Genomic DNA, 21,676 nt, shown 5'->3' with positions numbered 1-21,676 from the left:
TGCCTGATTGCATGTTTCCAGTTCCGTGGTGGTTGACTAGTCAGTTCATAACTCTGAGGCTCTACTGTACATATAAAATGCCTAAAATAAAATAACACATGATGAAACCTCATGGTTTTGTCAGAGCTCAAACTGAAACCTATGCAAATTTTGCTTGAGTAAAGAATGCAGGATTTGATTCGCCAGTTGGCCTTGCTCAAGAATTAGACTAGCTGAAAGCCTGTACATATCGCAGTAAATACATTACCTTCCCCAGTGTAATTTCAACTGGTCCTTCAGATGGTGGCTCTGATGGGCTTTGTGCTTTTTCTGCCTCTAGATCTGCCTCGACATTTAATGTATCTCGACTATGTTGTTCTAAAAAACAAATCAGATGTTGAGGATGGGTGACTAACTGGGAGTTAAAACATCAGAGCCCATGTCCCTTGAATTTTGGAAAATAATGCAAACCCCATATCTCCTCTCAGACTTTTGAGCAGGGGGTTTATGAGGGATCTAGAGAATTTCTCTCTGTTGATATGAATGATCACAAGGGAAGAAGGTACAATTTAATTGTTAAAGATGTACTGTATATGTTCAGAATGCAGCAAGACCCGTCATTGTTCTTAGCTCCGGTGAGAATGAGTTCATAGTCGTTTGCTCTAGTCATGTGAAAGCTCTGTCTTCCCCACTGAAGAGCCTCCCACTACTGTGGAATGCAGCTATGATGGGTGCCCAGGATCTTCCCAGAGAGAGCTGGGTCCAATACCATGAAGGCCCCCAAATAACAGAGAGCTTGAATTGGACTCTCTATCCACAGAGAGTGCAGAGAGCAGAATATCAGTGTGATATTTTCAGGAAGACCCGTGTTGCAAGCAGGGTCTTAATCAGCACAGATATAAAAATGAATACTATAGGTTGATTATAACACGTACCCTCCTGAAGGACTTGAAAGTGCCTCTGCCTATATTCATATTGCACCAAAGAAAAGTAGCTACTTCTGTAGTGGGGGCAGTAACCAGCTGGTGATTGCATACTTCATTGTAATTGCGGGGAAGAGGGGTAATTTTGGCTGACTCAGTAAATCCATGCTCAATATGTCATGGGATCTTTAATGCACATGGAGAACAGAGAAGACCTTTATGTTTAAGATCTCATCTGAAAGACAGTATGCAGATATTGTATGTGGTGGAGAGAGCACCATGATTGTAAAAAAAACCTAAAGAATGTTACAGAATGTTTTAGATTCAAAACACAAAATCCATTTTAATTTAAAAAAAAAGAGAAAGCTCAATATGATTTTAACAGCATATTTTGATCAGAATAGTAAAATGATCAGAATGATGGGGAACACTTAACTTTTTCAATATCTGTATTAATGGATGCAAGCCTTTCTTACCCCCACAATCTTATAGAGCAAAAAATAAAAATTAAATGATGAGAGGAAAAATGTCTGAGGAGGTTCATCTGTATGTCACGTTGTTCCTAAAATTATAGGTTATAAAAATAAACTTGTCATGTGGTTCTCTTGTGAAAGGTGGGTGTTCAGCTGATGAGACAAGAACAATGATAACAATTTTGTAGTCTCTGTAGGAAAATCCATTTGGATTTTGGATTTCTATCTGAGGTTAGTAGGTGATGGAAAGTGAGGTTATTGGGGGGCCAGTCTCCATGGCTTTTGGTATATGCAATTGTATTGTGCATTATTTTAGTCACTTTTTATGCCTTGCCAGGATGCCTTTAGGCTGGGATATCATACAAACAAAAACCTATATCACTACTGGAATAGTCATTGTTTTATTTATTGAGAAAGTCTGCTCAGCATTTTAAGCGCCTATATTCTATATGAACTAATGAAACTCCTAGGAGAATGCTTAGCCTCTCAAATGACAAAGGGTCATTTTTTTTAAAACCACAATCTCACCTACATGGCTGCTGCCCAGGCTGGTTTCAGTCTTCTGGCTTTCAGGAAGACTTATATGTTGGGTAACTTCTTCAGTATGAACAGGAGAAACTTGGTCCTTGTTTTCAGATATGGATGATTCTGCAGGACTGCTGCTGGCTTTCTCTTCAGAGATGATGCCATTTAAAGCTGGATTAACCTTATTATTGGAAACATTTTAAACCATGAAACATATCAAGATGTAACTTATTGCATCTAGCTCCATTTCCACCTGCCATTTTTCTTAAAGGAAATAAACTGATCTAGCTGCATTGTATATTGTGTGTGGAGAAAATGTATTATGCATCCCATACAAACTGCACACTTTTATACTACAGTTTTATTGGAGGTAGGATGCAATTATTGCTGCTTGGAAATGGAACCAATATAGTGAGCACAATTCACTAGAACAATGAGTGACTGTTCAGAAAAACGACTCAGGAAAATTGACACTGTGTATTGTTGCTCAAGGATTTCATAACAAATTTCCTATAACGCACAAGTAAACAGGTGTGCTTTTCTTTAACTGTCAAAGCTGAAAATTCAGCCTCAGATCTGAGTCAAGCATATCTTGAGCTGTCTTTTAGCAAGACTTGTCCCCAGTGATAAAGACTCATTGAAACCAGGCAAGTCTGTTGCTGATGCACTAGCCAGAATATTTGTTGATGTTCCTGGTTTGCATAGTTAACTCACTTTTTTAAATACAACTTTGTTTTAATTAGCAAAGAAAGCAGCTATGAAAGAGGATATAGATAAGGAGTTGTGAATTCAGATGTTATTTGTAAATTGTCACTTTCCTAATACAAGTAACACTTTTTTGATGTCTCAGAGAGGTAGCTGTGTTAGTCTGTAGCTGCAAAAACAACGAAGAGTCCTGTGGCACCTTAGGGTGTTTCTAGACTACAGGGTTTTGTCGACAAAAGTGGACTTTTGTCAACAAAACTATACCTGCGTCTACACTACTGCCAAGTTCTGTCGACGGCGGTAAACCTCATTCTACGAGGAATAATGCCTTTTGTCGACAGGATTCTGTCGACAGAAGGTGTTATTGCATCTACACTCTCATGTCGACAAAGTGGTTTGCTTTGTCGACAGAACTGGATGTAGTCTAGACGCTCTTTGTGGACAGAAGCTTTGTCGACAATATCTGTTGACAAAGCCTCTGTCGACAAAAGCCTGTAGTTTAGACGTACCCTTAGAGATTAAAGAATTTATTAGGACATAAGCTTTCATAGGTAAAACCCATTTCATCAGATGAACTGGAATGGCGTATACAGAGTCATGGGTGTATATACAAGCACAACAAAAGAAACAGGGTCTAAGTCACCCTGACAAAATGTACTTGAACCCACCATTTTTTCGAGGGAAGATTTCACTGCTGTGTGTGTGCCATTGTCACCCGCTGATGTCTGAAGTTTGAATCTTGTTCCCAGAGCTCCCTGATTTGTCAGGATGATGGTCCGTGAAATTGTCTCTCCCACCACATGAGTGCCAAAGTCAATGAGCTCTTTATCTAGTGCCAGCTGTAAGGAGAAAAACCATAATTACTGCTGTCCTAAATAGTCAGCAATGTCAATTAAACGAACATCTACCATTTTGAGCACAATACTTTAAAGTCCTTATTACCTCTTCAAAGACAATGTCAAATAATGACACAAATTATGGGCACTTTTGTGTAAAAGCCAACCCATCTAAACAACCAAGTCTTATTAAAGTGAACAACTCTTCTTTCACTCAATTAAATGATGCTGGAAACAGTTGGCCAGATTCTGGGGTTAGTTACATTAGTTGATAAATCTGTGGTAACTTCCTTGTATAAAGGGAGTTATTCTATATTTATTATATATTGGTTTGCAGAGCGGAATTTGACCCCATTATTCCTCTCATATCACAATGAAATGGCCTTATCATGCTATTACCATGCTTGAAAAGAACAGAGTCCAACGTGTTGTATTGACTGCAGATCAATCTGACACATTCTAGCTTGTTAGGTCTATAACAGCTTTAATCCCATAGGGTATGTCTACACTACAGCACTAATTCGAACTAACTTAATTTGAATTAGTTAATTCAAACAAAGCTAATTCGAACTAGTGCATCTAGACCTAAAAACTAGTTCGAATTAGCGTTTTGCTAATTTGAACTAGCATGTCCACATTGAATGGACCCTGAACCGAAGTTAAGACTGGCCGGAACCAGTGCCACCAGGGCATCAGGTTAGGACTTAGAGCGTGGAGCTGCTGTCTCAGGCTAGCCGAGGACTGTGCTTAAAGGGACCCAACCCCCACCCTGGACAGACAATTCTCAGGGTTCCCCGCTTGTTTGCCTACCTCGATGAGGGACAGCAAAGCAGTCCTGTCTTGGAGTGCCCTGAGTGCCCACACTTGGCACATCACAGCACTTGGCCATCAGCCTGGCTGTACTTGCCACAAGCTGCCATCCGGGGGGTTAGTCGGGGGGCTGTCAGGATCCAGGAGACCCTGCAGGAGAGCTTCCACCCCGAGGAGCCTGCAGAGCCACTCCAGTCCTCCCCATCGGGGGCTCGTACCCCATTCCTCCCTCACCTCCTTCCACTTACCCCTTCCTGATGTAAAAATAAAGGACACGTGTGTTCAAAAATAGAAACTCTCTTTATTTAACCAAACTGGTGGTCGAGCGGAGCATTAACCTCTGGGGAGACTGGGAAAAGGAGGTGGGAGAGGAGAAGAGAGAGGGTGGGAGAGGGGAGGGGGAAACCTGGGAAGAGGGAGCTGGAAGGGGGAAGCCAGGAGAAGAAGGAAGAGGGAAAGTATAAAACTATGGTAAGCCCACATCTTCAGTACTGTGTACAGATGTGATCTCCTCACCCCAGAAAAGATATTTTGGCCTTGGAAAGGGTTCCGAAAAGGGCAACTAAAATGATCAGGGCTTTGGAACAGATCCCATATGAGGAGAGGCTAAAGTGACCGGGACTTTTCAGTTTGGAAAAGAGGAGACTGAGGGGGGATATGATAGAGGTCTATAAAATCATGAGTGGTGTGGAGAGGGTGCATAAAGAAAAGTTCTTCATTAGTTCCCATAATAGGAGGACTAGAGGATACCAAATGAAATGAATGGGTAGCAGGCTTCAAACTAATAACAGAAAGAGCCTTGGTAGGGGGAGGGGCTTTATAAGGCACTGGGCAAGCGACCAAGGAGCTTGTGAACAGGTGATTGCTAACAGGGAGTTTTGAGAGGGAGTTCAGAAGGGGAGAGGGAAGGGCGGGAGGTTCTCTTGCCTTTCTTTTTAAATCCCTTTTCCAGGACAGCAGTGATGGTTGGTGATGGGTCTGCTGTCCTGCACAGTGTGTGCCATGTTTGTCTTCCTCCTGGAAGAAAGAACGGATTTCATCTGCACCAAGTGCAAGCTGGTCGACATTTTGGAAGAAAAAATTAGAGGACTGGAGGCCCAAGTGTCGACCCTACGCTTGATCAGAGAGGATGAAGACTTCCTCGATAGAAGGCAGCATTTAATCCTTCAAGCACGGCAGGCAGAAGAGCCAGAGAGGGCAGTACGTGACCAAGAAGAGAACTGGCAGCATGTAACTTCTAGAAGGGGAAAAAGGCCAGCATGGGAATCCCCCGATGCTATAGAGGTAAGCAATCGCTTTCAAGCTCTCTCCACAGGCTCTGCAGTGCTGAAAGCTCTGGAAGGGACCTCACAAGGAAGAAACCAGAAGGGAACACCATCTACTGGAAGGCATGGGATGCGTAGTCCTACGGATGGGGGTTCCACGGCCACCACGCCCAAAAGGAAACGACGGGTGGTGGTGGTCAGGGACTCCCTTCTAAGAGGGACTGAGCCATCCCTCTGTTATCCGGACCTGGAATCTCGAGAGGTGTGCTGCTTACCAGGAGCTCGCATTCAGGATGTCACTGAGAGGCTTACCAAGCTGATCAAACCTTCGGATTGCTACCCCTTCCTGCTTCTCCACGTGGGAACTAATGATATGGTCAAGAATGATCTTGAGCGTGTTACTGCGGATTATGTAGCGCTAAGAAGAAGGATCCAAGAATTTGGAGCGCAAGTGGTATTCTCCTCCATCCTCCCTGTTGAAGGGAAAGGACTGGGCAGGGATCGTCGAATTGAGGACGTAAATGCATGGTCGCGCAGATGGTGTCGCAGAGAGGGCTTTGGTTTCTTCGACCATGGGACTCTGTTCCGGGCGCAAGGATTGTTAGGAAGAGATGGGATCCACCTAACGAAGAGATGAAGGAGCATCTTCGCGGGCAGGCTTGCAAACCTAGTGAGGAGGGCTTTAAACTAGGTTCGTCGGGGTGACGGTGACCAAAACCCTGAGGGGAGTGGGAAAGTCGGATACCGGGAAGAAATGCAGAGAGGAAGGGGCAAGAAAGGAGGACCCATGTTTCGAATGGAGAAGATAGGACGATCAACTGGTTACCTGAAGTGTTTGTACACTAATGCGAGAAGCCTGGGCAACAAACAGGAAGAACTGGAGGCCCTGGCCCAGACCAAGAAATATGATTTAATTGGGATAACAGAGACTTGGTGGGATGACTCGCATGACTGGAGCGCTGTCATGGAAGGGTATAGACTGTTCAGGAACAACAGGCAGGGGAGAAAAGGAGGAGGAGTTGCACTATATGTAAGAGAGCACTACGATTGCTCTGAACTCCAGTATAAAGAGGGAGAAAAACCTGTTGAGAGTCTATGGGTTAAGTTTAAAGGAGCAAACAACAGCATTGATGTTGTGGTTGGTGTTTGCTACAGGCCACCAAATCAGGTGGATGAGGTAGATGACGCTTTCTTTGGACAACTGAGCGAAGCTTCCAGATCGCAGGCCCTGGTTCTCGTGGGGGACTTTAATCACCCTGGGTATGTCTACACTACCCCGCTAGCTCGAACTAGCGGGGTAATGTAGGCATACCGCACTTGCAAATGAAGCCCGGGATTTGAATTTCCCGGGCTTCATTTGCATAAACTGGGCACCACCATTTTTAAATCCCTGCTCGTTCGAACCCCGTGCCGCGCGGCTACACGCGGCACGAACTAGGTAGTTCGGACTAGGCTTTCTAGTCCGAACTACCGTTACTCCTCATTCCACGAGGAGTAACGGTAGTTCGGACTAGGAAGCCTAGTCCGAACTACCTAGTTCGTGCCGCGTGTAGCCGCGCGGCACGGGGTTCGAACGAGCAGGGATTTAAAAATGGCGGCGCCCAGTTTATGCAAATGAAGCCCGGGAAATTCAAATCCCGGGCTTCATTTGCAAGTGCGGTATGCCTACATTACCCTCCTAGTTCGAACTAGGAGGGTAGTGTAGACATACTCCCTGACATCTTCTGGGAAACCTATACGGCAGTACACAGGCAATCCAGGAAGTTTTTGGAGAATGTTGGGGATAACTTCTTGACACAGGTGCTGAAGGATCCGACCAGGGGCCATGCGCAGTTTGACCTTCTGCTCGCAAACAGGGAGGAACTAATAGGGGAAGTGGAGGTGGGTGACAACCTGGGAAGCAGTGATCATGAGATGGTAGATCTCAGGATCCTGACGAAAGGAAGAAAAGAGAGTAGTAAAAAACACACCTTGGACTTCAAAAAAGCAGATTTTGACTCCCTCCGAGATCTGATGGGCAGAATCCCCTGGGATGTTAACATGAAGGGGAAAGGAGTCCAGGACAGCTGGCAGTATTTTAAAGAAGCCTTATTGAAGGCACAGAAAGAAACCATCCCGACGCGTAGCAAGAGAGGCAAACATGGTAGGAGACCGGACTGGCTTACAGGGAAAATCCTTGGTGAACTTAAGCACAAAAAGGAAGCTTACAAAGAGTGGAAACTTGGACAAATGACCAGGGAGGAGTTTAAAGGTATAGCTCGAGAATGCCGGGGGGTTATCAGGAAGGTGAAAGCTCAAATGGAATTGCGACTGGCTAAGGATGTGAAGGATAACAAGAAAGGTTTCTACAGGCATGTTAACAAGAAGAAGGTGATCAGAGAGGGTGTGCGGCCCCTAATGGATGAAGGAGGTAACCTAGTGACAGATGATGTGGGGAAAGCTGAAGTACTCAATGCTTTCTTTGCCTCTGTATTCACGGACAAGGTTGGCTCCTGGACTTCTGCGCCAAGTGACGCAAGATGGGATGAAGATGGACAGCCCATGGTGGGTAAAGAACAGGTTAGGAACTATTTAGAAAAGCTAAACGTACATAAATCCTTAGTGCATCCGAGGGTACTGAGGGAGTTGGCAAATGTCATTGTGGAGCCTTTGGCTATTATCTTTGAAAAGTCGTGGAGATCGGGAGAAATCCCGGATGACTGGAAAAAGGCAAATGTAGTGCCCATCTTCAAAAAAGGGAAGAAGGATGATCCAGGGAACTATAGGCCGGTCAGTCTTACCTCGGTTCCTGGAAAAATCATGGAAGGGATCCTTAAGGAATCCATATTGAGGCACTTGGATGAGAGGAAAGTGATTAGGAATAGTCAGCATGGATTCACAAAGGGCAGGTCGTGCCTGACCAATCTGATTAGCTTCTATGATGAGGTAACTGGCTCGGTGGACATGGGGAAGTCAGTGGATGTTATATACCTTGACTTTAGCAAGGCTTTTGATACGGTCTCCCACAATATTCTTGCCAGCAAGTTAAGGGATTGTGGATTGGATAAATGGATGGTAAGATGGATAGAAAGATGGCTAGAAGGCCGGGCCCAGCAGGTAGTGATCAATGGCTCGATGTCAGGATGGCGGTCGGTTTCTAGCGGAGTGCCCCAAGATTTGGTTCTAGGACCAGTTTTGTTCAATATCTTTATTAATGATCTGGATGAGGGGATGGATTGCACCCTCGGCAAGTTTGCGGATGACACTAAGCTGGGGAGAGAGGTAGATACGCTTAAGGGCAGAGATAGGGTACAGAATGACTTAGACAAATTGGAGGATTGGGCCACAAGAAATCTGATGAGGTTCAACAAGGACACGTGTAGAGTCCTGCACTTGGGACGGAAGAATCCCAAACATAGTTACAAGCTGGGGACCAACCGGTTAAGTAGTAGTTCTGCAGAAAAGGACCTGGGGGTTACAGTGGATGAGAAGCTAGATATGAGTCAACAGTGTGCCCTTGTAGCCAAGAAGGCTAATGGCATATTAGGTTGCATTAAGAGGAGCATTGCCAGCAGATCCAGAGATGTCATCATTCCCCTTTATTTGGCTTTGGTGAGGCCGCATCTGGAGTATTGTGTCCAGTTCTGGGCCCCCCACTACAAAAAGGATGTGGACGCATTGGAGAGGGTCCAGCGGAGGGCAACCAAAACGATTAGGGGGCTGAAGAGAACAACAGGCTGAAGAGAACAAATTTTTCTAATAGTAGACCACAAAGACCTGAATTTTCACAGACTTTTAGATCATATAGAATGTTTCTTCATACAATACACACTTCTATTTATATACTTTTAAAGTCTCTGTAGTTCAGAACATTTCCTTCTCCTTATTTTTCTTTAAAGCATCCACTGATCTTTTCCAAAGAAAGTGTTTTCTTTTGAAAGGGATGGAAAACAAATCCATTTTATAAGAGACAACTTTAAATGAAGCAAAGTCATAGGCAAACTGCTTTGGTTGACAAGGAATGTAGGTATGTGAAACAGAGAATGTCTACAACTGTAATGGCCTGGCCAATCAATGACTCCAGGATAGCAAAAAACTGGCCATCTGCTCTTTCAAATCCATATACACAACTCAAAGGCTTTAATATTTTCTTATTGGTTTGCTGTGCTACTAAATTTCACATTTAGCAGCAAGTAGTTATTAAGAGCAGCTGATTTATTGGGCAATTTATTTACTGACAATTTGTTGCAAAGTGAGGGGTGAATTTTTGAATCAGGCACGATGGTGATATTTAATACCAGTATTTAATACTGACTCTGTGGGTGCTCCGGGAAAAGGCAGTACAGAGCTGAGGGCTTGGGCAGAGAGGCAGGGCAAGCATCCTTTGGCAACTCATAAAGACAGCATGTACATTCATGGCAGTGGGAAATAAACAAAAAGTTGCTAAGTTCAAGGATTGACTTTTTTTTTACCTTGGCTTGCAAGGAACAAAGGGATGATTAGAACACCTTTTGGTGAAGAAAAATGATGGATTTAGTTCATTTGTACAAATCAAGGTTCTTTAAGCAGAAAATCTGTACCACCACATTTATGCATAAATTGCTCAACCTGGTTTGGGTCTCCCAAGTGACTGGAGTTTTTCCTTCTGACAGTTTGTCAGATCACTAGTTTGCTGGTTCTTTGAGTGTGGTGCAACACTCCTCTTTCTTGGGTGTTCTTTAAGGAAAGCTAAGCTTATAAACTAATTATGGTCAAAAGGAAACAAGAAGAAAAAGTACAGATGGTAGCTACATGTACCACTCACTTACCTATCCTCTTTGCATGTTAATTACAGAATCCAAATGATAAAAGCTTAACTATAATTTTAACAGACTTCACCTATAAGCACCTTGTAAGCTCTTGGGGTTCAGAACATCTGTTTAGTCTGTGTTTGCACAGCCCCTAGTGCAGTGGGATCCTGGTACAGGACTCAGGCTCTTAAACTGGAGTCAGTGGGACTATTATTACATATAATTAATAAATAGCAGAAGAAGTAATACAGAAGTATTTGAGTCCTCACATGCTTGAAGATAAGTATTCTCTGTAGAGTTTGGGACCTGAGGCCTTAAAAATAGCATTTCTTGTTTAACTCAAAATATAACAATACATCTACTAGGCACAAATGTCAAACCTTGTTTATTATTGTGCTTACTCTGAGTTACATGCTGTTAACAAATCTTTATGAAACATACTGATATAGTAGTATTTCACTTTCATGGAAGAATCTATTCAAATCATTATGGCACAAGAGAACTTTAGACAGAGGAATAAGAAAGCAAAAAGTGTGTTTGTTTAAGTATTTTTACTAATATTTATATTCATTTGCCCTTACACAGGACTCTCTCATCTAAAGTGTTTAAAGTAAAAAAAAAAAAAAAGACTTACAACACATCTCTTGATTGTACACTTCAAAGGAATGGAAAAAGAACCATTCTGAGCCAAAAATGTGACTTTTCCTTCTAGAACTTCATTTATCTAAACAAAATAATTAAAAAAGATGCATCTAAAGAGATCAAGCATTAAATCATTAGCCATCTGAAAGAGTTAGTAAATCAACTCATAAATTACAACAAAGAAATAAATACATCTTTAAGATTAGCTATAGTAACATAATTTTAGAGTAATGAGGTTTCTATGTAAATGCAACATTTTGTTGATTACCTAACTTATTTTAGGAAAATACCGTTCAAGTTTGGAATAGATTTCAGCCTGAAAATACATGCTCCAGATATATTTAATCCTTGGAGTTATAATAAAATATTGCACCTGAAAACACCAGTGTAGTGTGCCAAAAATAAATAAATAAATTTTAAGGTTGTAATTATCTTTCTTGAAGAATAGCTAGCCAAAAACTCAAAAAGTAATAGCAAAATGTTTAAGTACATCAGAAGCATGAAGCCTGCTAAACAAACAGTGGGGCCTTTGGACGATCGAGATGCTAAAGGAGCACTCGAAGATGATAGTCATTGTGGGGTAGCTAACTGAACTCTTTGCTTCAGTCTTCATGGCTGAGGATATTGGGGAGATTCCCAAAGCTGAGCCATTCTTTTTAGGTGACAAATCTGAGGAATTGTCCCAGATTGAGGTACCATTAAAGGAGGTTTTGGAACAAATTGATAAATTTAACAGTAACAAGTCACCAGGGCCAGATGGCATTCACCTAAGAGTTCTAAAAGAATTCAAATGTGAAATTGCAGAGCTATTAACTGTGGTTTGTAAACTATGCTTTAAATCAACTTCTGTACCTAATGACTGGAAGATAGCTCATGTGATGTCAATATTTAATAAAGGCTCTAGAGGTGATCCTGGCAATTACAGACTGGTAAGTTTAACATCAGTACCGAGCAAATAGATGAAACTATAGCAAAGAAAAATATTGTCAGACACATAGATTAACATAATTTGTTAGGGAAAAGTCAGCATGGTTTCTGTAAAAGGAAATCATGCCTTATTGGTTACTAGAGTTCTTTGAGGGTGTCAACAAACATGTGGACAAGAGAGATCCAGTGGATATAGTATACTTAGATTTCTGGAAAGCCTTTGACAAGGTCCCTCACCAAAGGCTTTTAAGAAAAGTAAGTTGTCATGGGATAAGAGGGAAGGTCCTTTCATAGATAGATAACCGGTTAAAAGACAAGAAACAAAGAGTAGGAATTAGGAATGTCAAGTAGCGATTAATTTGCTAGTCGAGTAGTCGATTGAATTTCCATCAACTTCTTGACTAGTCGATAAGCACTTCCATGTTCTGCTTTTGAAATGTACAAGAGCCCCAGCAGAGGCTCTTGTGCATTTCAAAGTTTGAATGCTGTGTGGTGTGCAGGGCCAGCAGGAAGTCCCGCTGACTCCAGGCTCCATGTGGGCGCTGCAGCTTTGAAATGCACAAAAGCCCTCTCTGGGGACTCTTGTACATGCCAAAGCAGCAGTGCCACACAGAATCCGGGGTCAGCTGGGCAGTCTCCAGCTGATCCCGGGCTCCACCCGCAATTTTAAAGCGGCAGCACTGCAGGGAGCCTGGGCTCAGCTGTTATTGGTCACTGTCGACAGACAGGATACTGGGCTAGATGCACCTTTGGTCTGACCCAGTATGGCTGTTCTTAAATTCTTTTTTTTCAATAAACAAAATTGGAGTAGTGACACTATAATCAAATTGGGTAGGTGGACAACACTACTATTCATATCCTGTAACTAATTCATATTTGTATTATAATTGCTGTATTAAGAGCACTTACCATTGGTTTAAATGTTACCACCACTTCACATGACATTCCAGCAGACATCTGGCCAGGTGGATCAAAGCTGTGATAAATGTACACCACTGAGTTAGACGTGTATTTGAAAACTCTTGACTCCCAAAATTCATAGAAAAATAACGTATTTTGACCTGAGTGAATTTATTACACACACAAGTTTGAAAGAGTGACATGCCAGTGGAGGGCTGTGCAAGCATTGAGAAATAATACACACACTTTATACTTTCATAGAAAGTCTCAAAGTGCTTTACAAAAGCCAATGTTGTTGTGCTAATTTTACAGATGGGAAAACAGAAGTACAGAGGCATGAAGTGTTAGCTGAAGATCTCACACAAGGCCAGTAGCATTACCAAGAATACAACCTAAGTTCTTGACTTTAGTCTTCTTTTTTAGCTACTAGGACATAGCTTCTCCCAATATCTACATGTGTCCGTTGAGCATCCTGATATGTATTACCTCTGCTAACCAAGTTCTAGAGCAGGTTAAAGATAAATTTAAAAGAATCATGGAGTCACAAGGTGATTACTCAGTATTACACTACATGGTGTCCATTGTAAACTGTAAACAACAGCAACATTTATATCTTATCCTTTGAGCAGAAATTGCCTATTGTTTCAAATTGTGCTATATTTCATGGTCTTTGTGGTGTAAACAAAAAGTCCACCAGGGACTTCTACGAGACCATTACACTTCTTTTCAATTGTGACTGGAACAGGATTTGTGAAAAAAGAAATCAAGTTGGGCCTATCTTGGGCCTGTTAGAAACATACCTTAAATCAATCGTAAGAAAAAATAATTGTATTAAAGGAGCATTAAAAAAAATCCTCCTCTGATTGCACTTGGAAAAAGGGACCACCATTCAAGGTTCTGGAGTTGAAACATGCTTAGTCTGGAAAACTTTGCTAGGCCAGTGGTTCTCAAACTTGCGGGACACCAAATGGGGTCACCAAAGCTGACATTAGACTTGTTGGGCCTCAGGGCTGAAGCCAAAGCTGAGCTTCACCATGCATGCATGTGATGCGTGAAGTAAATCAGATATCAAGATAGCTTTGATTTACTTGGTAGTTTTTGAATGCTTGGCAAAAATTGGTTGGAGTTAATACATTGTTAATTTATGGCTTTCTACTTGAGATGAGATAACAAAGCATTTGATAGCTTTTATGTACAGATCTGTGCTGTACAAGCAATTATTGTATGGTCTTACACAGTCTGATTTGAAAAAAAAGATATATAGATAAGATTTCTAGCTAGCTACTTGGTAAATGTTAGGGGAAAGAGTATAATTTAGTTTTTGAAACCTAAATTAATTCATCAGATACATTTTCCCATGTAGTTTCACAAAAAATTGCATTAACTTACTTTGTTCATAGTACCTGAAGCTTAATTTGTATGTTAGCAGGCATTTTTGAAGGTACTTTGACAAATCTATTATACCAAAGTAAGACTTGCTATAAATTGTAATTTATTTTTCAGTCATATATCAGTGATGCTGAATTAAATATGCAATTCAATGTACATGCTAAGTAAAGAAAAAAATTGTCAAGAAAATGTCTTTCCTAATCCATAAAAATATTTAATTATTTTTAATTAAGAAGTGTTAATACAGGCTGAACTTCCCAAATCCGGGACTCGCTACATCTGTGGTCCGGCAGAGGGGCTGGCCCTAGAAGTGGGGTGGGATGGTCAGGCAGACCCAGCTGTGGAACCCCTGGCAGCAACAGGGCCGGCAGCAGCCAGGTGGCCCCAGCCGGGAACCCTGGGAGACCCTGGGGTAGCGAGTAGGCAGCAGGGTGGGAAGCAGTGCTGGGCCAGCATTAGTAGGGCCAATGGGAGGGCAGGGAGCTCCAAGGAGAGGAGCCCAGAGTAAGGCAGCCAGCAGGGGATCACTAACCTCCCCTGGTCTGGCAAACTCCCTGGTCTGGGACAGCTCAGTTCCCGAGGGTGCCGGACCAGGGAGGTCCAACCTATAGTTAAAATCATGGGTTCGCATTTTAGATCAATGTAAATTAGAGTCCTATTCAGGAAAACACTTAAGAATGTTTAAAATTAAGCATGTGCTTAGGCGCTTTGCTGAACTGGGGTCAAATGTGCATTGATTCTCTGTGTCTGTGACTACATAGTTCAGCATTCAACTTTTTAACAATGGATTGACAATGTTCAAGATACTGTACAAACTTACATTAGTCAGTAGTGTCAAATGTCCTACTTCTAGTGCAAAATGTGTTAAATTAAATTAAAATTATGAAGGGCCATGAATGGCTGCATTGAGACAGACATTTGAAAGCAAGAGGTAATATTTAACAAGAACTTCTACAGAAGGTTGAATTCAGACCTTCTAGTTCTCAAGGAGGTTGTGTTCAGTCAGTAATTGTACTGTGTTCATATTCCAATACACTGTTGAAGGGACTGATAGGGTGGGGGATCATTTATGAAGTACTATGGCTTCTCTTATTGAGGTATGGTTGCTAGGTGTCCAGTTTTGAACCAGATAGTCCAGTATTTGAGCTTTCTGTTCGGGAAACAAATTGAGAAAATATAAATGAGAACTTAGTATTTTCTAAATAAGATGTAATGTAGATTGTGATGTAATGTCAAGTGTGTCCGGTATTTTTGTTGAAACCATCTGGCAACTCTATATTGAGGTGGCTAGATATTCAAAACACATCTTATCGCTACAAAGTGACAGAGGGCAGTGAGCTGTAAAATAGAATCTCTCGAGTATGAAATCAGTTATTATAGTAACATGATTTGTTCATTTCAGTGGGCAATATATTGTGTTACTTCACTGGAGTACAGCAGAAACATCAATGTCAGAAACTGTTTCCTCAGGTTAGCCTGAAGAGTTGGCAACTTTAACATCATTTATATGAAAACCAAGCAAGTTTGGTTCAAGTAGTGTAATCTGTTAATAAACAGTATTTACACACAAAATGCTAGCTTTTTTCACTTTTAAGCCAGATCGTAATTGGTCTTTACAATTTCTGCGTCTTAAAGGCTGTTTACAACCCACACCACTTCCTTTGGGAGCCCACAGACCCTTCTCTCCCAAGCATATGCAGTGTTCTGATTCATGGGGAATGCACGAATGTCAGTGGTCTCAGGGCACCTAGGGAGATTGGTGGTTCAGTGACTATCAGTCCCTTTTGGACTCTGTAACACTTCTAGTGGGGTTCCCATTGTGCCACATGCAAGTTAATACTTTCAGCTGCAACGTACTGAGCATTCTAGCCCTGTTCCAGCAAAACACATGCCAGTTAACTTCAACCAGGAGCAACTGATGAGGGGCCAGTAACCTGGGAGGCAGTCAGGGGCGGCCTAGGTGGTCACCTAGGGCGCCCGATGATGACGTCATGGGGTGCCCGGGCACCCGATTATTATGTCACAGCCATTGATGACCATGCAGGTGGGGGTGCCGATCGCACCTTCCACCTGGGGCGCCAGCTGCCGCAGCCGGCCTCGGGCTACTCCTGGAGGCAGTCCTACCTCCTCCGCCAAGTGATGCTGTCAGGAGGCTGGAGCAAGCTGGAGCCACATTGCTCCATTTTACCTGTCACTGCTGGTGAGGGTGGAGGGTCGGATTCCTGATGTGGGTGCCAATCTCCCACCTCTGCTAGTCCCCCAGATGCTGAGAGACTCTGGCCACACCAGCTTCTGGGTAACCCCTTTTTTGGGTCAGGAGCCCTAGATCCACAGAAAAATCAGTCCGGGGCCACACACAAATGAGAAGCAATTGGAAGGGACCTTGAGTGGTCTGCAGGCTGCATGTGGCCTGATCAAATTTTTTTGCAGCCCACGACTACATGTTTATAAATTATCTAAGTGCGGCCCATCCAGTTACATTGTTTATAAGAGGGGTGGCCAACCCGTGGTTTTCGAGTTGCATGCGGCTTTTTGATTAAGGAAATGTGGCTCCTGCTGGTTCTGAGCTGCACGCCAGGACTGCTCACGGCCAGCCGCTCTACACACGTGTCCTGGTACCTGCTCACAGATGGCCACTCTGTGCACACGCCCCAGCACCTGGAGGGAGAAGTGCGTGGCGATGTCGGTTCCGTGACCCAGGCATTAGGTTAGAGTGGGGAGAGGGGGAGGAGCTAGCAGTGCCTGGCTCTGGGGGAAAAAAGGGGGACTGGGTTAAAATGGGGGCATGAGGGTGCCTGGCTCTGGAGGAGGGGGAGGGCATTGGGTTAGAGCAGGGAAGGCTGAAGCACCTTAAACTTAAAGTCTTCATGGATGCAAATAACAATTTTACTCATCAAATTATTGTATTATATTCAAACAAGACCTGAAAAATATTATAAAATATACCTAAACGTAATACATAACAATAAATAATTACAACTTTCTGATAGAAGTACATTTTCTTTGGTGGCCCTGAAATCTATCAGTTATTGTTTGTGCGTCTCTCAGTAGGCTTTGAGTTTGACGTGCCTGGTTTAGACCATCCCAACAGATGTCTATCTAACCTGCTCTTAAATATCTCCAGAGGTGGAGATTACACAACCTCTCTCAGCAATTTATTCCAGTGTTTAACCACCCTGACAGTTAGGAAGTTTTTCCTAACGTCCAATCTAAACCTCCCTTGCTGCAGTTTAAGCCCATTGCTTCTTGTCCTATCATCAAATGCCAAGGAGAACAATTTTTCTCCCTCCTCTTTGTGACACTCTTTTAGATACTTGAAAACTGCTATCATAGCCCCCGTGTCTTTTCCTTTCCAAACTAAACAAGCCCAGTTCTTTCAGTCTTCCCTCATAGCTCATGGTCTCTAGACCTTTAATCATTCTTGTTGCTCTTCTCTGGACCTTCTCCAATTTCTTCACATCTTTCTTGTAATGTGATGCCCAGAACCGAACACAATACTCTAATTGAGGCCTAATCAGCGCAAAGTAGAGCGGAAGAATGACTTTTCCTGTCTTGCTCACAACACTCCTGTTAATGCATCCCAGGATCATATTTGCCTAACGTGTGTGTGTGTGTGTGTGTGTGTGTGTGTGTGTGTGTGTGTGTGTGTGTGTGTATGTGTAAAACCCTCACTGACATGGCCCCCAACTGAGAAGGTGAAAGACACTCCCCACATTGCCTTTCCCACATCAAAGCTGAGGGGGCCCCAGCCTGCAGAGGAAAGTGAAAACCCATGGGGGTCTCTAGCAATCTGACCCAGGAAAAAATTCCCTGCCAGCCCCAAACATAATAATCAGTTAGGCCCTGACTATGTGGGCAAGACCATCCAGGCAGATACATGAAAAAATCTCAGTAGTAATTATAAGACCTCCCATCTTGTGTCTTATTTCCAGCAGTTGGGGATTTTTGCTAGTGGCTGTTACCAGTGGGCCATGTGTCGTCATAGGTCGTCCCATCGTATCATACCCTCCATACACTTATCAAGCTCAGTCTTGAAGCTAGTAAGGGTTTTTTTTGCTCTCAGTTGCTCCCCTTGGAGGGCTGTTCCAGAATTTTCACTGCTCTCATGGTAAGAAACTTTCAGCTAATTTCAAATCAAAACTTGTTGGTAGCCATTTTGTATCCATTTGTTCCTGTATCTACATTGGCGCTTCACTTAAATAAGCTGTCTCCCTCCCAGGTATTTCCCCCTCTGATGTGTTTATAGAGAGCAATCCTATCTCCCTTCAGTCTTCTTTTGGTTAGGCTAAACAAGCCAAGCTCTATAAGTCTCTTTCGTAAGATAGGATGCATGAGGCCTCTGCAGGGTCAGAACAAATCAAGATACCTCTATGAGGGGGGTCCTGGTATTCTGAACATCTTGGGTACAGTGATTTTATTCATCACATTTCTGTAAAAAGGGTCCACAAGTGAAAGCTCATTTTGCCAAAGAGCACAGGCCTCGATTTACAAAAATAAATTCCTGAAGTGCAGCTCCTAGTGCTGTGTCCCCAGGCACCTAAAAGAATGGCACTCAGAACTACGGCAAACCAGGCTTCTAATGTAAGTACTTACATTTGGATTTAAATGCCTAATTTTAGGCCCCCATTTTTTTCAAGTCTCAGCAGAAAGTTATGACTGCTGGTGGTAAATAAAATCCCATTAACATATTTTAATGCACAAGTATAAAGGGTTAACATGAGGAATCTAGTGACCTTGATGCTATGCTTTCATACTGTATCTGAGAGACGGAATAGCAAAAGGGGATGAGAATTGCTCTGGAAGGTAATTTTTTACAGCTCTAACAATACGGACTCCGCTGAGAATAAAATATAAATGCAGTAAAGACAAGAGCTGCCTGACTAAATTTATCAGACTGTTCTGATTTTAATAAATCATCCTCTCATATTTTGAGCCTGTTTACTTACTGAATACTGATGAAATCCTTGAGATGCTCACTCACTCCCACCAGCTTGCAGAAGTTAACACTGTAAGATGCATTTATCAAAATTATCTTCTTTTTGTAGGTTCTACCAACATCAAAATCCTAGAAATAGCAAACAGATTAAATCACACCTCCCTGGAGCTGGTCGCATTTTCACATGTGATGATGATATTCTTTTTATAATGTGTACTGTGGTAGCAGCCAATGGTCCCTATCAGGATCATGGCCCTTGATGCTAAATCCTATACAAAAACATTCAGCGACAAGGAGTCCTATGGCACCTTTTGCAGATCCAGACTAACACGGCTATCCCTCTGATACTTAGAAACATTCAGGAAGTTTTGCTGTCCCAAACAATCAAAAAACAAGGAGACACAACTGAGTAACAATCAGCAAGAAGGAAGCTGAGTGCACAACTTCACGGTTCCAAGCCTTTTTGTTTGTTGCCTTTAGTGAATGCATATAAGAATATTATTACCTTAAAGTCTGTTTCATGGTTCTAGCACTGACCACAGGACTGAGAACTAGGAATTCCATGACAATTTTGAAATCAGTTAATTAAACTAGAATTTACACTATGGCTCCAGCTACATTTTTAAAACTAGTTAAGATTTAGAGGAAATTTTCCCAGTGCCTATAAAATACAATGCTAAAAGGCAGTAAATAAATCAGGTTGAACCTCTCTAGTCCAGCACCCTTGAGAGCAGATGGGTGCCAAATCAGAGAATTTGTCAAACGACCAGCTCTAAGGGCCTTAGTTCTTGAGGGGAGAGGGGCAGCTCCAGTTCCCACTGACTTCAAATGAAATTATGAAAATTATAGATGCTGTGCAAGTGTCAGGTACAGGCTGAACTTCTCTAGTCTGGCACTCTCTGGTCTGGCATGATTTTAGTTAGCTAGACCCATATCATGATTTTAGACCCATCTCATGGGTGTGACCAAGTTTCCTGTGGTCCCATTGTGACGTAGTGGGGGTACCTGGCTGGTTCTCTGGGGCACAGACGACCTGTTCCTTGGTCTCGCCCCGTAGTTGACTCCCTCCGTCGCTCAGCCGAGATCCGGTCTCTGCGCGGTTCCCTTTCTCTCTGGGACTCCCGTTCACACCCGGACCGGCTCTCCGTGAACTCATCCGCCAGCCTCCCGGCCTCCTGGGGGTTCTCTGGTCTCCGGTCCTTGAACCACAGCCTCAGTTTGGGTGGGCACGCTTCATAGAACTGCTCCATCAGGACCAGCTTGAGCAGCTCCTCTGCGGTCTGGGCTCCGACTCCAGACACCCACTTGCGGCCGTATTGCGACAGGCGGGAGGCCAGATCCACATAGGTCTCCCGTGGCCCTTTCTGTACCCCCTGGAACTTCTTCCTGTACATCTCGGGGGTCAGCCCGAACTTGTGCAGCAGGGCCTCCTTGACTTGGTTGTAATCCCCTGGCTGTAGGTCCTCCAGCTGACTGAGCACTCCGGCCGCCTCCTGGCTCAGTGCGGGGACGAGCTCCTGCAGCCAGTCAGCTGGGGGGACCCGTTGCAGTCCACAGGCCCTCTCAAAGGCACTGAGGAACCCATCTATGTCGCCCATGTCCTTCAATTGGGCCACCACGAGCCTCTCCAAGCATCTGGCAGTCCTGGGACCCTGGGGCCCATCCGCACTTGGCGCAGCCGGTGCCCCGCCGGTTCTCCGCTCTGCCATGGCCAGCTCATGCTGTCGCTGCCTCTCTCGGTCCTGGCGGTCCCTTTCTCAATCTTGGCGCTCCTTCTCTTGGTCCTGGCGGTCCCTCTCTCGGTCCTCTGCTTCCAATTCCTTTATCCGCAGCTGGATCTCCAGCCGCCGCAGCTCCGCTGGGCTGGCCCCTGCCCTAGATGGGCTACGGCTTGCAGGCCTCCCGGGAGACGCTGTCTCATCTCTCCGGTGGGTTCCAGCGCTCCTCCCCCTCTCTGAGCCTGACACACTCTCAGGGGGGGTCTGGCTGCTTCCCCTGGGGACAAGATCCTGGCCCTGTGGCTGGTCATTCTCTTCCAGCTGGGCAATCAGCTGGGCCTTGGTTGCTTTCTGCACAGGCAAGCCCCTCTCTCTGCACAGCCCCACCAGCTCTGCCTTCAAGAGTCGGGCGTAGGCCATCTGCCCACTGGTCCCCTCGGTGCAGACTCACCAGTCTAGTGCTGCAGCGCCCCACGATTCCCAGGAACCGCTTCGCTCTGTCTCCAGCACGCCTGGCTCCAGGGCTCTTGCTTCTACGGTGCCTTGTCGCTCGCCGTGGAAGCTCCATCCATGGGGTGCAGTGCATCCCACTCCTGACACCAGTGTGACAGCGCGTTGGGGGTCCCCCGTCTCCTGCACCCCGAAATGGTACGAACAGACTCCACCAGCCAGTGGAATTGAGGGTGGTTTATTGCTCCTCCAGGATACAGCACAGCACAGATGGAATCTGGTTACAGGGACTGGGGCTAAGAGGCCTCAGTGCCCCCTTTGAGATGGGGGGATCCCAGCCCCCTCCCCAGTTCCTTCTTCCCTGCTTTCCAGCCAGGAACTAACTAACTAACTCTCTTCCAGCCCTGCCCCCCAGCCAGGGCAGCATTC

At 44.0% G+C, this 21,676-nt stretch overlaps 1 protein-coding gene across 7 annotated transcripts in view; it reads right to left on the bottom strand.

Annotated features, from left to right (window-relative positions):
- CFAP74 (cilia and flagella associated protein 74) overlaps positions 1 to 21,676 on the bottom strand; it is a 125,377-nt gene that overhangs the window by 31,449 nt on the left and 72,252 nt on the right. For all 7 annotated transcript variants that reach the window (XR_012897383.2, XM_075906898.2, XM_025182669.3 and 4 more), the window contains 6 exons: positions 19,090 to 19,208; positions 12,764 to 12,830; positions 10,920 to 11,009; positions 3,274 to 3,444; positions 1,904 to 2,081; positions 248 to 357 (listed from right to left, as the gene is read on the bottom strand). Coding sequence is in view for 6 of the 7 variants with exons in the window: in XM_075906898.2 (XP_075763013.2) it covers positions 248 to 357; positions 1,904 to 2,081; positions 3,274 to 3,444; positions 10,920 to 11,009; positions 12,764 to 12,830; positions 19,090 to 19,208 (735 nt within the window). In the remaining variant the exon portion in view is untranslated. The remainder of the gene's footprint in view (positions 1 to 247; positions 358 to 1,903; positions 2,082 to 3,273; positions 3,445 to 10,919; positions 11,010 to 12,763; positions 12,831 to 19,089; positions 19,209 to 21,676) is intronic.

The sequence above is a fragment of the Pelodiscus sinensis genome, chromosome 24, assembly GCF_052426305.1.
Source record: "Pelodiscus sinensis isolate ZL-2025 chromosome 24, ASM5242630v1, whole genome shotgun sequence".
In the NCBI taxonomy this organism is placed as follows: domain Eukaryota; kingdom Metazoa; phylum Chordata; order Testudines; family Trionychidae; genus Pelodiscus; species Pelodiscus sinensis.
The sequence above is the reverse complement of the archived record's forward strand: the minus strand, read 5'-3'. Positions and strand labels throughout refer to the sequence as shown.